At 68.3% G+C, this 13,485-nt stretch overlaps 1 protein-coding gene across 5 annotated transcripts in view; it reads left to right on the forward strand.

Annotated features, from left to right (window-relative positions):
* Positions 1-13,485, forward strand: part of PIEZO1 (piezo type mechanosensitive ion channel component 1) — a 51,264-nt gene that overhangs the window by 35,397 nt on the left and 2,382 nt on the right. For 3 of the 5 annotated variants that reach the window (XM_047710054.1, XM_047710058.1, XM_047710056.1), the window contains 32 exons: positions 53-164; positions 257-435; positions 522-670; positions 761-943; positions 1,220-1,323; positions 1,408-1,562; positions 1,663-1,839; positions 2,186-2,311; positions 2,386-2,586; positions 3,007-3,211; positions 5,759-5,863; positions 6,319-6,472; positions 6,620-6,863; positions 6,951-7,047; positions 7,137-7,308; positions 7,563-7,652; positions 7,728-7,822; positions 8,097-8,165; positions 8,669-8,766; positions 9,298-9,394; positions 9,468-9,527; positions 9,619-9,791; positions 9,873-9,979; positions 10,183-10,374; positions 10,464-10,722; positions 10,789-10,977; positions 11,127-11,424; positions 11,556-11,652; positions 11,739-11,886; positions 11,960-12,174; positions 12,249-12,407; positions 12,487-12,634. In XM_047710054.1, the coding sequence (XP_047566010.1) occupies positions 53-164; positions 257-435; positions 522-670; positions 761-943; positions 1,220-1,323; positions 1,408-1,562; positions 1,663-1,839; positions 2,186-2,311; positions 2,386-2,586; positions 3,007-3,211; positions 5,759-5,863; positions 6,319-6,472; positions 6,620-6,863; positions 6,951-7,047; positions 7,137-7,308; positions 7,563-7,652; positions 7,728-7,822; positions 8,097-8,165; positions 8,669-8,766; positions 9,298-9,394; positions 9,468-9,527; positions 9,619-9,791; positions 9,873-9,979; positions 10,183-10,374; positions 10,464-10,722; positions 10,789-10,977; positions 11,127-11,424; positions 11,556-11,652; positions 11,739-11,886; positions 11,960-12,174; positions 12,249-12,407; positions 12,487-12,634 (4,857 nt within the window). The remainder of the gene's footprint in view (positions 1-52; positions 165-256; positions 436-521; positions 671-760; positions 944-1,219; positions 1,324-1,407; positions 1,563-1,662; positions 1,840-2,185; positions 2,312-2,385; positions 2,587-3,006; positions 3,212-5,758; positions 5,864-6,318; positions 6,473-6,619; positions 6,864-6,950; positions 7,048-7,136; positions 7,309-7,562; positions 7,653-7,727; positions 7,823-8,096; positions 8,166-8,668; positions 8,767-9,297; positions 9,395-9,467; positions 9,528-9,618; positions 9,792-9,872; positions 9,980-10,182; positions 10,375-10,463; positions 10,723-10,788; positions 10,978-11,126; positions 11,425-11,555; positions 11,653-11,738; positions 11,887-11,959; positions 12,175-12,248; positions 12,408-12,486; positions 12,635-13,485) is intronic. The other 2 variants (XM_047710055.1, XM_047710057.1) reach the window with 2 other exon arrangements.

Consider the following 13,485-nt stretch of genomic DNA (forward strand, 5'->3'; position numbering starts at 1 on the left):
TGTTCGTGGGGGGTCCAGCCGCCCCCGGTGACTGGCCCCTGCCCCGTCCCAGCTGCTGTATCTGCTGACCTTCTGGCTCCTGCTGCGTCAGTTCGTCAAGGAGAAGCTGCTGAGGAAGGCGAACACCCCTGCCGCGCCGACGGAGGTCACCGTGGGGGACGCAGGTGAGAGCTGGGGCCGCTGGGGGGGTGGCAGCGGCGGCACCCTCCTGCCTGCCGAAAGCCATGACCCCGCTGCCCCCCGGCTTGACCCGCAGAGCCCAGGCGGGCGCGGACGCTGCTGCAGAGCCTGGGGGAGCTGGTGAGCGGGCTGTACGCCAAGTACTGGATCTACGTGTGCGCTGGCATGTTCGTGGTGGTCAGCTTCGCCGGCCGCCTGGTCGTCTACAAGATTGTGTACATGCTGCTCTTCCTGCTCTGCCTCACCCTCTTCCAGGTGCGGCGGGCGGGTGGCGGGGCGGCGGGCACGGCCCCTGCGCCCCCGGGTCTCACCGTGCCCCCCGGTCTCGCCGGCCCCCCCAGGTCTACTACAGTCTCTGGAGGAAGCTGCTGAAGCTGTTCTGGTGGCTGGTGGTGGCCTACACCATGCTGGTGCTCATCGCCGTCTACACCTTCCAGTTCCAGGACTTCCCCGCGTACTGGCGCAACCTGACGGGCCTCACCGACGAGCAGTGAGCGGGGGCCCGGCGGGGGCTGTCGGGGGCGGGCGGTCGGGTAGGTGCTGCGGCGGGCGCGTCTGACCGCCGTGCGCCCCACGCCAGGCTGGGGGACCTGGGCCTGGAGCAGTTCGGCGTGTCGGAGCTCTTCTCCAGCATCCTGGTCCCCGGCTTCTTCCTGCTCGCCTGCATCCTGCAGCTGCACTGCTTCCACCGGCCGTTCATGCGGCTCACTGACCTGGAGCGCGTGCCCCCGCCCGGCCGCCGCCTCCCGCGCTGGGCCCACAGGTGCGCGGCCCCCTGGGTGCGGACGGTGCCCCAGGCGCACGGCGGGGGCGGGGGGCCTGCAGGATGCCCCCCATCTTGGCACGGGGGAAGGGAAGGAGGCCGGTGGGTTCCCACCGTGCGGCCAGCGGATGGGGGGACAGAGCGGGGAGGTGGGGTGCGGGGAGGGCTTTCTTCCCCCGGCACACACCACCCTCCGCTCCCAGGCGGAACTGGAGGGGCCCGTGGGGACGAGCGTGGCATCTGGGGTAGAAAGTGATGCTTTGGGGCCCACCCTAGGCAGGACCCGGTCAGTGGGACCCCGTTGCTGCTGCAGGAGGACGCTGGGGAGGAGGGGCCGATGAGCCCGGCGGGCCCCTGCCCGGCCGTGCAGGGCCCGGAAGGTGAGTCCCACGGGCAGGCCTGGGGTCCCTCTGCCCCGACCCCTGTGGGCCCCCCTAGCTCACAGCCTCACCCCCTGGTCGCAGCCAGCAAGTGGGGCCTGGTGGCCGAGCGGCTGCTGGACCTGGCCTCCGGCTTCTCGGACGTCCTCGCCCGCGTGCAGGTGCTGCTGCGCCGCCTGCTGGAGCTGCACGTCTTCAAGCTGGTGGCCCTGTACACCGTGTGGGTGGCCCTGAAGGAGGTAAGGTCGGGCTGGACACCCCCCCCCCCTTTGGAGCACGGTGTGGGGGCCTCCCTGGGGGTGCTGCCGCGCCCACCCCAGCCTGCCCGCCTCCTCCCAGGTGTCGGTGATGAACCTGCTGCTGGTTGTGCTCTGGGCCTTCGCCCTGCCCTACCCGCGCTTCCGGCCCATGGCCTCCTGCCTGTGCACTGTGTGGACCTGCGTCATCATCGTGTGCAAGATGCTGTACCAGCTGAAGGTCGTCAGCCCCCACGAGTACTCCAGCAACTGCTCTGAGGTGCAGCCACAGCGCGCCCCCACCTCCTGGGCCTCCAGGCTCCCCAGGGACGGCCCTTGAGCTCAAGCTGGTGGGGACCGAGGTGGGGAGGGGGCTTCTCCCTCTGTTCCCCCGCCAGCCCCTGCCTGGGCCACCTTGTCCCCAGACATGCTGTCCCCTTCCCTATTAAGGTTGGCCACAGGCTGACGGCCCACCTATGTCTCTGGTGGGGGTCACCAGGGTCTGGCCTGGACCTGTCCGGAGTTGTGGCTGATGTTCACTGGGGGCCGGGTAGGGTGGGCCGTCCTGGGGTCACTGTCTAGCTCCCGGGGTGTGGGGAGCAGGTGCTGACTCTCCCCTCCCCCAGCCCCTCCTCAACAGCACCAACCTGCAGAAGACGGAGATCAGGCAGTCCCTGCTGTACCGGGGGCCCGTCGACCCTGCCAACTGGTTTGGAGTGCGGAAGGGCTTCCCCAACCTAGGCTACATCCAGGTGAGCCAGGGGCCGCGGGGTCATGGGGCCGGGGGTCGGGGGGCCGGGTGGAGCGTGACCCCGCCCCCCCCCAGAACCACCTGCAGGTCCTACTGCTGCTGGTGTTCGAGGCCGTCGTCTACCGGCGCCAGGAGCACCACCGCCGGCAGCACCAGCTGGGCCCGCTGCCTGCCCAGGCCGTCTGCGCCGACGGCACCCACCAGCGGCTGGACAAGGACCTGCTTAGCTGTTTCAAGTACTTCGTCAACTTCTTCTTCTACAAATTTGGGTTAGAGGTGAGGCCCCGTGTCGACCCCCACCCCTCCCTGGGCAGGACCGGGGGCCTGTGGCGCCCTCTGTGTGGGCTTTGCTGGACATCTGTGACGTGCAGGCCCTCCAGGCCCACCTTGGGGTTGCGGGGGGCACGGGGGAAGGACCTCCCAGAGGCCGGACCTGCCCTCGCAGAGTAAGGGGTGGGGGTCTGGGACCTCGGCTGGACGCTGCGTCAGGTGTCTCCAATGGGCTTGGGACTTCCTGAGCCGTGGTTCCTCCCCACCCCGCCCTGGCCCTGCATGGTGGAGGTGGTACCTGCACCAGGACGGTGTGGGCTGCGGGCGGCTGCCCCCACTCCACCCCCCAGTCTGCCCAGAAGTGGGGAGCGGACGTCCTACAACCCCAGCAGCTCACTGTGCGCCCCCGTCCCCCGCCACCCCCAGATCTGCTTCCTGATGGCCGTGACCGTGATCGGACAGCGCATGAACTTCATGGTGATCCTGCACGGCTGCTGGCTGGTGGCTCTGCTCACCCGCCGGCACCGGGCCGCCATCGCCCGCCTCTGGCCCAACTACTGCCTCTTCCTGGCACTGTTCCTGCTGTACCAGTACCTGCTGTGTCTGGGCATCCCCCCGGCCCTGTGCCTCGGTGAGCGGGCGGCCAGCACAGAGGGGGCTGGCGTGCCGGGCGGCGGCTACGGTATCCCCGGGAGGGTGGAAGGGCTGGCCCCCTTCACGTCCCTTGGTGTCCGGTGTTTGTTTTTTCCCGGCATTCTATTGGGAACGATGCAAAGCAGTCAGGGAAGTTGGAGGTGGCACGCAAGGGGCGGCCGTGCCCTCGTCAGGGCCACACAAGGGTCTGTGAGCCCCGCACCCTGAGGGTGGGTGCCTGGGTGGGGGCCGGTGCGGCCGTCCATCCTGCTCGGCCCCGGACCTGGCCTCATCCTCTGGGGGGCCGTGGTGGTGTTCTGCACCTGGCCGTGCTCTGCTCTTGTCCCCTCTGCTCTGGGTGGTTTCTGGGCCCTGGGTTTGCCGGCTGCTCCCGCTGGGGCCGGCGCAGCGCATGGCGGTACAGTGTCCCTGGCACGGCCTGCACCAAGGAATGCAGTCATCCATTGGGTGCTCCCGGGTCCCCAGTCCCCCAGTGCAGGGGCCACTGCCCCCTGTGCCGTCCGCATGTGCTGTGTCCACGTCCGCTGACTCCTGGGCGGGCCGTGGACGTTCTCGCTGTCCCGGTGCACTTGTCAGCCAGCTGGTCCATGGAAAGGTGCGCGGCTTTCTTCCCACTTCCGGTGCCTTCCACCACTGCCGCGCTCCGTCCGCGGCTCTGAAAGGCCCATTGTGGCCTCCCCGTGGGCCCAGGCAGGCCAGACGGGGTTGTTCGCACCCCACATCCCTGCCCCACACGGCAGACGCTGAGGGGACAGTGTCCACTGCGTCTTTGTCCAGGATGTCGTAGGAGTGATGCTGCAGCACGTCACCTTGCATCAGGCTCGTCAGCCAAACGCATTTGAGACTACGTGTCTTTGGGTCTGTCCTTCGCCCCTGTTTCGTGTGCTGGTTTAGAACCAGGCACACAGGATCGGTACAGTAGAACCTTCCCAAGTGCCCTTCGCCAGGGTGGCTGTCCTAGGCGGCGTGTTCTCTCCTCTGTGCTGGCTCAGCCCCGCAGTGTGCCTGTTAGGGCCTTGGAGCCTTCGAGGGGCCGGAACTGGACTTTGTGGCGTGTCTGTCAGACCAGGCGATGATACCCTTCAGGCGGGCCCACCACAGCCGAGAAGTGTCTGGCTCCGCGGGCTGGTGTGTGTCCTCTTGGGGGCCGTTCCCTGTCCCTTGGGGGCAGTGCTGACTGCGGGTTCCCCCGAGGCTCTGTGCACGTCCTGTTCCTCCTGGACCCCCGGGCTGACTGCAGCCTCCGTCGGCGGAGCCGCCTGGGTGGTCACTCGCTGGATTTAATACTGACGACTTTCTGCTTCTGCGGTTACGGGTCCTTCATGTTCTCTGGCATGTTCTCCAGCCCTTCTGATGTGTCCTCTGCCTCCTCTGGTGTGTCCTCCATCCCTGCTGACGTGTCCTCTGTCCCTGATGAGTCCACTTGCTCTTGCCTGTGGGGACACTGGGTGCTGCTGCTTTGTCGTTGGTCCTGGGAGCCCCGGGCAACTGTGGTGAGCCCGCCGCCTTCCCAGCACATCCTGTCTGTGCCTGCACATGGCCCTGCCCTGCCCGCGCCCTCCATCCAGCTGGGAGCCCTCTCTGCCCCGTGGCGCGCCCCTTCCTGTCCCTCAGGCCGAAGCGGAGAAACGAGATCCGGGCCCCCCCAGGGTGCTTGATGCTTGGGGAGTTTTTTTCAGGCAAAACACTGTTTCCAGGTGCTCAGGTGGCTCCTCTGTTCCCCGTTCCCAGGCATCTGTCACACACGGGTTGTCCGGGTGGACCCATCCTGTGTCCCCAGCATCCAGGGCATTTTCTGGAGCTCATAACGTGGTCACCTTCATTCGCTGGGTTCTGACAGGTGCATGGCGGTTCCCTAAGGCCTCCCCGACACCCCGAGCTTGGGGTCATGTGGGCCCTTCCCAGACTGGGCAACCACGGATGTCCGTCCCCCATGTCACGGAGTTAGGATCGTGCCCCAGGGTGCCTCAGTGCTGGCTTGTTACGCTCGGCAGACGCAGCCGGGGTGCATCTGGACGGCCGTGGGGGCCGGTGTCCCACGCCGTTCCCGGTGCCAAACCCTGTCCGTGCGGGACGGACGGAGCCGTGTCCTCTGGGCCCTGGCAGGTGCAGGTGTTGCCGGCATGTGCTTTCTGCGGGGACCTTGTCGGGGGCGTCCGTGCGGTGCGGCCACGGACGTCCCTGCCAGGGGTGGATGTGGGACCTGGTTTCTCTGCGTTCTCGCCGATGGTTGTGGTGACCCTATGTTTTGTCTTGGCCACTCCGGGAGGCGTGTACCAAAGCCACCTCGGGGACCCTCCGTGTCCCCTCCACCACCTGGCAGGCCTGCCTGGGACTCCCCGGCTGGCTCCCTGCAGGTCCCCTCCCTGGGGCCTGGGCCAGCAGATGCCTGAGGAAGGCGCTTGAGTCTGTTGTGTGCTGCGAGCAGGAGAGCGGGTGTTTGGAGACTGAGGCGCGACAGTGTGGGTGGGAGTGAGGCCCGCGGGCCTGCGCTGGGGTCCTCACGCGTTCCCTGCGCCTGCAGACTACCCATGGCGCTGGAGCCAGGCTGTCCCCATCAACTCGGCGCTCATCAAGTGGCTGTACCTGCCCGACTTCCTCCGAGCCCCCGACTCCACCGGCCTCATCAGTGAGTGCCCACGCCTCGGGCCCACGGGCTGCCTGCCAGCCCCACAGGAGGGCATGGAGGTTCTGCACGGGCAGGCCTTGAGCTGAGCCCCGCCTTCGCCTGCCAGGCGCACGGCATCTAGGCCTTCCTGGCTGGCCAACAGCCCTGTGGGTCTCCGGAGGGGCCGTGCCCCACGACAGTGCCCTGTCCTCCGGGGACATCTCCTGAGACAGGCTCCCCTCCTCCATGTACGCCCCGCCACACAGACCTGCGCCGTGGGGGTGGGGGCAGGGTGGGTGCGGGCGCCGATGCCTCTGTGGCGTGGGGACAGGTACCGCCAACGGGCATGTCCCCCGGTGTCCATGCTAACGCGTGGACATCGCGCTCCCCCGTGAGCCCCCGCAGACAATCACGTGGGCTTCCGGCCGGCTGTGCACTATGCCCCGCGCAGCCAGCGGTCTCCCGTGTGCCCGCAGGCGACTTCCTGCTGCTGCTCTGCGCCTCCCAGCAGTGGCAGGTGTTCTGCGCCGAGCGCACGGAGGAGTGGCAGCTCGTGGCTGGCGTCAACACCGACCGCCTGGAGCTGCCACTGGGCGAGTCCAGCAACGTCCCCAACTTCCTCTACTGCAGGTGCGTCCGCCCCGCCCTCTAGCAGTGCCTGCGCGGGGCCTGGGCTCACAGCGGCACAGGGGGCGCGTCCCACAAGCGCCCCGGGTCCGAGGCCGCTGGGCAGGGGGCGGGGTGGCCCAGCTGCTGTGGTGATGCCCTGTCCGGCAGGTCCTACCTCGACATGCTGAAGGTGGCCGTCTTCCGCTACCTCTTCTGGCTGGTGCTGGTGGTGGTGTTCGTCACGGGGGCCACGCGCGTCAGCGTCTTCGGGCTGGGCTACCTGCTGGCCTGCTTCTACCTGCTGCTCTTCGGCACCGGCCTGCTGCAGGGGTGCGCACGCACCCGCCTCGTGCTGTGGGACTGCCTCATTCTGTACAACGTCACCGTCATCATCTCCAAGAGCATGCTCTCGGTGAGCCTGGTGCCCGCCCCGCACCCCCCGCCCCGCCTGCCTGGCCGCCCCGCCCGGCCGCCGGGGCTGACCTCCCTCCCACCCCAGCTCCTGTCGTGCGTCTTCGTGGAGCAGATGCAGAGCAGCTTCTGCTGGGTCGTCCAGCTCTTCAGCCTCGTGTGCACCGTCAAAGGCTACTACGACCGTGAGTGGGCCGGGGGCGTGCTGTGGGCCGGGCTGGGGGACACGCCCTGTGGCCGGGGCCCCCTGCCCTGAGCCCGGCATGTCCCGCAGCCAAGGAGATGCTGAGCAGGGACCGGGACTGCCTGCTGCCCGTGGAGGAGGCCGGCGTGCTCTGGGACAGCGTGTGCTTCCTGTTCCTGCTGCTGCAGCGTCGCGTCTTCCTCAGCCGCTACTTCCTGCATGTCCGCGCCGAGCTCCAGGCCACCGCCCTGCAGGCCTCCAGGTCAGCCCAGACCACGGGTCCCTCTGGGCCGCGCGTCCCTGCTCTGTCACCACACGGTACTCAGGGCGCCTCCCGACCCTGGCCCCCCGCTCTGGTGCTGGCTGGAGGGGCGCAGCCACAGGACGACCCCCCCGCGCTGACCCCCCCCCACCCTAGCACACGATAGGGGGGTGTTGAGCTGGGGCCGAACCCAGAGGTGCGGGAGCCGTGCAGCCAGAGCTCGGTGTCCCCAGGGTGACACCGTCTCCCCACAGGGGCTTTGCGCTGTACAATGCCGCCAACCTCAAAAGCATCGACCTCCACCGCAAGGCCGAGGAGAAGTCCCTGGCCCAGCTGAAAAGGCAGTAGGTGCCCTCAGGGGCGGGGGGCACCCGGGCTGTCCTCGTCCCCTCAGTGCTCAGAGCCGCCTCCGACCCCAGGATGGAGCGTATCCGCGCCAAGCAAGAGAAGCACCGGCAGAGCCGGGCGGGCCCCAGCCAGCCCCAGGACCCCGCAGACCCCGCCCAGAAGCCAGGTGAGCACGTGGGCTGGAGGGGCCCCCGTGTTTCAGCGCGTCTGTGCCACGTGCTGTCCGTAGGCCTTCCCGCCCGTCTGTCCCGTGCCGTGTGGTCACTGTGTCCCTACAGGCCACATGGCCAGCCCACCACAGTCTGTCTGCATTGCGGGCCGCCCTCCACGCCCCATGGCACCGTGAGGCTTCTCCATTCGCAGAGGCGGTGGGCGTCGGCGCTGCCCTCGCCCTCCCGCGCCTCTCCCTGCCGGCTCATGTCCGCCCCGCCCCTCCACAGGGCCTGGCAGTCCAGGGGGCTCCTCCCCACGGAGTCAGTGGTGGCGGCCCTGGCTGGACCACGCCACAGGTACCACCTTAGCCTGGCCTGCCGTGCCTGGGCGCTGCTTTCTCAGCTGCTGCATGCCTTCTGGACGAGGGGACTTGCTCTGTGGCCCCGTCTGGCTGTGTCCCTGGGCCTTCTGCCTAGGCCTCACCCCAGCCTTGCAATAGACAGGGCCGGGCCTGCAGTCCACCGGGGCCCCACAGCAGGCTCTGTCTCGCCTCCCCTCGTTCCGACACCCAGACCCGGAAGAGCTGGTCCCCAGCCCCGCCCTCGTGTCCCTCTTGTCCTGTCTGGTGTTCACGTGTCACTGCTCTCGCTTGTCCCCCAGTCGGCTGACCCCAGCCCGTACAGGCTGTCCCTTGTGGGGGAGGGACACGCGGGCCTCTGCCCATGGGTCTCGGGATGCCGAGGGCACTCACACGCCTGTCACTGGGTCTGCCCTGAAATGAAGCTGAGAGGCGGGTGGGGGTGTAGGGCCCAGTGCCCTGGGGTTGGGGGGACAGTCCTCAGCCCCACCCTGCCTGCAGTCATCCACTCGGGGGACTACTTCCTGTTTGAGTCGGACAGTGAGGAGGAGGAGACCCTGCCTGAGGAGCCCAGGCCATCGGCACAGAGCGCCTTCCAGGTGAGGTGGGAGGGTCCCCTGCCTTCCCCTGTGCATGGGCTCCTGGGGCTGCACAGCGCGGCGTGGGGAGGACACCCGCTCCCTGGCTGGCCTGCCTAGAACCATTCAGACCCCCAGAGCCCACCAGTCAGATGGGCAAGCAGGCTGTGGGAGGCACAGGTCGCGGGCCGCTGTGTGCCCCTCTGTCCCCGGCCTCCTGAGCTCACCACTCTGACCATCTAGGCCTCGGTGGCCACCGGTGGCCCTGCCTCAGGGAAGGGTTACGCACGTCTGCCGGAAGGCCGGGCCGAGGGCTTCTTGCCTGTCTCTGGGCCCTTAGTTCGTGGGGAGTGATGGCCGTCTGCGCTGGAGGGCTGTGCCAGCTGCCTTTGCGCCCCGGCCCCTCGGGGCCCTTCCTGCCCCGGAGCAGGATGCTGGCTGGAGGGCCCCAGTGGCGGCCGGACGCCCGCCTCCTCCTCGGGCGCTCACAGGTGGGCCGACGGCGTCTGCCGTCCCAGCTGCGGGGCGCTGAGCCGAGGGCCTGGTCCGCAGATGGCGTATCAGGCGTGGGTGACCAACGCGCAGACGGTGCTGAGGCGCCGGCGGGAGGAGCAGGCGAGGCGGGACGGGCCAGGACAGCCGCCCACAGGTGCGTGCGGCCAGGTGCGTGGCGGGGGACGGGGTGCACGCGGGCGGGGGCTGACCAGCACCCCTGTGCGCAGGAGACGGCCCGGGCCGGGGGGCGGAGCCAGCGGCCGGCCCAGAAGAGGCCACGGCAGCTGGTACGTGCACCCTGGGGCTGGGGCTACGGGGCTGGGAGCTATGGGGCTGGGGGGCTGGAGCTGGCGGCCGCTGCAGCGTCCCGCCCCGCAGGCCGCGGCCACGTGATGCAGCGCATGCTGAGCACCGTGCAGTTTCTGTGGGTGCTGGCGGGGGCGCTGGTGGACGGCCTGACGGACTGGCTGCTGACCTTCACGCGCCACCACCGCGCCATGAGCGACGTGCTGCGCGCCGAGCGGTACCTGTACACGCAGGAGCTGCTTGAGGTGAGAGCCTGTGCCCCCCTCAACCCCTGGGGCTCTGCCCCCCGAAACCACTGCTCTGAGCAGCTCCCTCACCCCCAACAGGGCAGACAGGTGCGCCGCAGCTTGGTGGACCAACTGTACCTCAGCGAGGCCGAGGCCACACCTCCAGGCTGCTTGGGGGCCCGAGACGCACCGAGTACGGCATCAAGGTCGGTGCTGGCCGGCGGGGCACGGGGGTGGGGGGGCAGCTGGGACCCACCCCACCTGGCCAGAGCCGGTGTGCTTGGGGTTATGCAGACCAGGAGGTGTGTGGCCTGCTGGGCCCTTGTGTACTGGGGACCACGAGTCCCCTTGGGCCCTAGGGGCAGAGCGGAGGGCAGGCAGCCTCGGTGACCTGCTCTACCTCCCGCAGCGGGCTGGGGGCCGAGGAGCCGCTGAGCACAGCAACGGGGGACACAGGCAGCCCGCTGAGCACAGGGTACCACACGCGCAGCAACAGCAGTGAGGAGGTGGCCACCGAGCCTGGGGCTTCCCTGCGTGGCTCCCGGGAGCTTCCTGCAGGCGCCGTGGCCCGGACGCGCACAGCCAGCGAGCTGCTGCACAGGTCAGGGGGTGGCGGGCGTGCGGGGCGGGGCGCTGTGCCCTCGGAGCCGGGTCTGGAGCTGAAAGGGGGCTGGGCCCGGCTCCCCACAGGCAGCTGCGCATTGAGGAGCTGGAGGAGGCCGCGCGGTTCGAGGCCGGGCAGGGCCGGGCCCTGCGGCTGCTGCGGGCTGCGTACCAGTGCGTGGCGGCTCACTCGGAGCTGCTGTGCTACTTCGTCATCATCCTCAACCACATGGTCACTGCCTCGGCCACGTCCCTGGTGCTGCCTGTGCTCGTCTTCCTATGGGCCATGCTGTCCATCCCAAGGCCCAGCAAGCGCTTCTGGATGGTGGCCATCGTCTTCACCGAGGTGGGCCGCGGCCCTGGTGGGAGGGGGTGGGGCCCGGCCCCCCCACGCTGAGCCCCTGCCCCACAGGTGTCCGTGGTCACCAAGTACCTGTTCCAGTTTGGCTTCTTCCCCTGGAACACGCACGCCGTGCTGCGGCGCTACGAGAACAAGCCATACTTCCCGCCGCGCATCCTGGGCTTGGAGAAGACGGAGAGCTACGTCAAGTTCGACCTGCTGCAGCTCATGGCCCTGTTCTTCCACCGCGCGCAGCTGCTGGTGAGTCCCCGTGCCTGGGCCGGCGGGCGGGCAGGCAGGCCCCTCCCGGCACACGGCCCGCCCTCCGGTCGTCCGCGGAGGGTCCCAGCGTGGGCTTGGCTGTCTCCACCAGCCTCCTCACCTCCATCCTTCCCTCCCTCTCTCTGCAGTGCTACGGCCTCTGGGACCACGAAGAGGACCAGCTCGCCAAGGAGCATGACAGGGGCGGTGGGAAGAAGGGAGCTGAGGAGCGGGTACCCCCGGGATCCCAGACTGAGGCGGCCACGGGGCCCCAGGGGGAGTCGGTGGTAGCCAGGGCCCTCACCCAGGACCACATCCAGGCAGAAGTTGGGGACAGGCCCACAGAGCCTCCTGTGGAGCTCAAGCCCCGAGACGCGAAGCACATCAGCCTGCGGTTCCGAAAGAAAAGGAGGGAGAGCACGGAGCCTGCAGACCCCACCGTCGCTGGTAGGACAGCCCACTGCCGGGGACCTGCCGGTCTGTGCGACAGGGGAGGCCAGCCCTGGGCGGGAGGGGGTCTCGGGCTGGACCCAGCCCTGCGTGGGCTCTGGTCAGCAGTGCCCCCCCCCCAACCCCAGAAGGAGTGACGGCCTCTGGGAGCGAGAAGAAGTGGAGTCGCCCCCGGGAGAGAGTGACAGCACTGGGGCTGCGACTGCGGAGCTCATGCCTGGCTGTGTGCGTGTGCGGGCTGCTCCCGGGCGGGGGCTGGGGGGACCCCCGGGACCGGCACTGAGCCCCTGCCCGCCCGGCCTCACCCACAGGGCCCAGAGCGTGTACCAGCCCCTGCGGTGCTTCTTCCACGATATCCTCCACACCAAGTACCGTGCAGCCACCGATGTCTATGCGCTCATGTTTCTGGCAGACGTGGTCGACTTCATCATCATCATCTTCGGCTTCTGGGCCTTTGGGGTGAGTGCAGAGCCCAGAGGCCACCCCGCTGCCTGCCCCCGGCCGCCCCCTGACCTCTGCTTTCCCTGCACAGAAACACTCGGCGGCCACGGACATCACGTCCTCACTGTCGGACGACCAGGTGCCTGAGGCCTTCCTGGTCATGCTGCTTATCCAGTTCGGCACCATGGTCGTTGACCGCGCCCTCTACCTCCGCAAGACCGTGCTGGGCAAGCTGGCCTTCCAGGTCGTGCTGGTGCTGGCCGTCCACCTGTGGATGTTCTTCATTCTGCCCGCTGTCACCGAGAGGTGGGCGTCGGCCTGGGGGCGCGGGGCTCTGGCCTTGGGCAGGGTGCCCTGAGCCGGCGCTCCTGTCCCCCCAGGATGTTCAGCCAGAACGCAGTGGCGCAGCTATGGTACTTCGTCAAGTGCATCTACTTCGCCCTTTCCGCCTACCAGATCCGCTGCGGCTACCCGACCCGCATCCTGGGCAACTTCCTCACCAAGAAGTACAACCACCTGAACCTCTTCCTCTTCCAGGGGTGAGTGCGGGCGGGCCCGGGGGCTGGGAGCCAGGCTGCCGCACCTGAGCCTTCCTGATGGCCGCCCTGCCTCTCGCAGGTTCCGCCTTGTGCCATTCCTGGTGGAGCTGCGGGCCGTGATGGACTGGGTGTGGACGGACACCACGCTGTCCCTGTCCAGCTGGATGTGCGTGGAGGACATCTACGCCAACATCTTCATCATCAAGTGCAGCCGCGAGACAGAGAAGGTGCCCGGGCACAGGCCGGGGGTGGTGCTAGGGGGATGGTCACCTGGGCGAGGCTGCCGGCAGAGTGGGCCTGACCGCTTGGCTCTCAGGCATGAGGGCCAGCCACTGGGGCACCAAACGTCCGCTGAGTGCTGTTGGGTGTGGGCGGCTGCGGGGGCAGGTAATAGGAACAGGGTCCCCGGGGCAGGTGGCGGGTTCAGACCCGTAGCATGGTCAGAGCTGGTCACGGTCAGTAGGCAGGCCGAGGGCTTGTGCGCCCTCAAGACCCCATTCCCACCGATTCCACAGACTCGTCCGTTATGGACGGTTGGGTGTCCACACTGTGTGGCCCGCATCTCGCTCCTTGGTTCTGCAGTGTCAAGGCTAGTCTGTATGGTCGGTGTCAGAATTGGGGGTTTTCTCACTGAGGAGCTTTCCTTCCTGTGATGGTGCTACCCTGCGATTATCCAGCTGTTCCAAGCAGCCCGGGCCGGCAGGTCGGCTCCTCCTTTCTCTTCACTGCGGCAGGCGCTGCCCTGGATGGGAGCTTCTGTTGCCCTCAGGGGCACACCCTGCAGCAGGCTGGCTGCGTCAGGGGGTAGCTCTGGGTGTCACCTGGTGGGGATGTCCTAACTGTCCCTGGCAGCCGACCCCTCCGCCATCCCTGCCAGCACCCCTGACTCGGCAGGGGCGGTCGGGGGCTGATTTGGGTTTCCTGAGCTTGTGGGCCATCTGCTTTGCCCCTTTTGTCCTTGGGCTGTTTGTCCTCTTGTTGAGTCTAAGAATTCTTTCTGCGCTCTGGACGGTAGACCCTTATCACAGGATTTCTAGCTTCTTTGTTGTCTGTGTTGTCTCAGCTTTAAGATTTTTCT

Source organism: Lutra lutra, chromosome 17, assembly GCF_902655055.1.
Source record: "Lutra lutra chromosome 17, mLutLut1.2, whole genome shotgun sequence".
Classification (NCBI taxonomy): domain Eukaryota; kingdom Metazoa; phylum Chordata; class Mammalia; order Carnivora; family Mustelidae; genus Lutra; species Lutra lutra.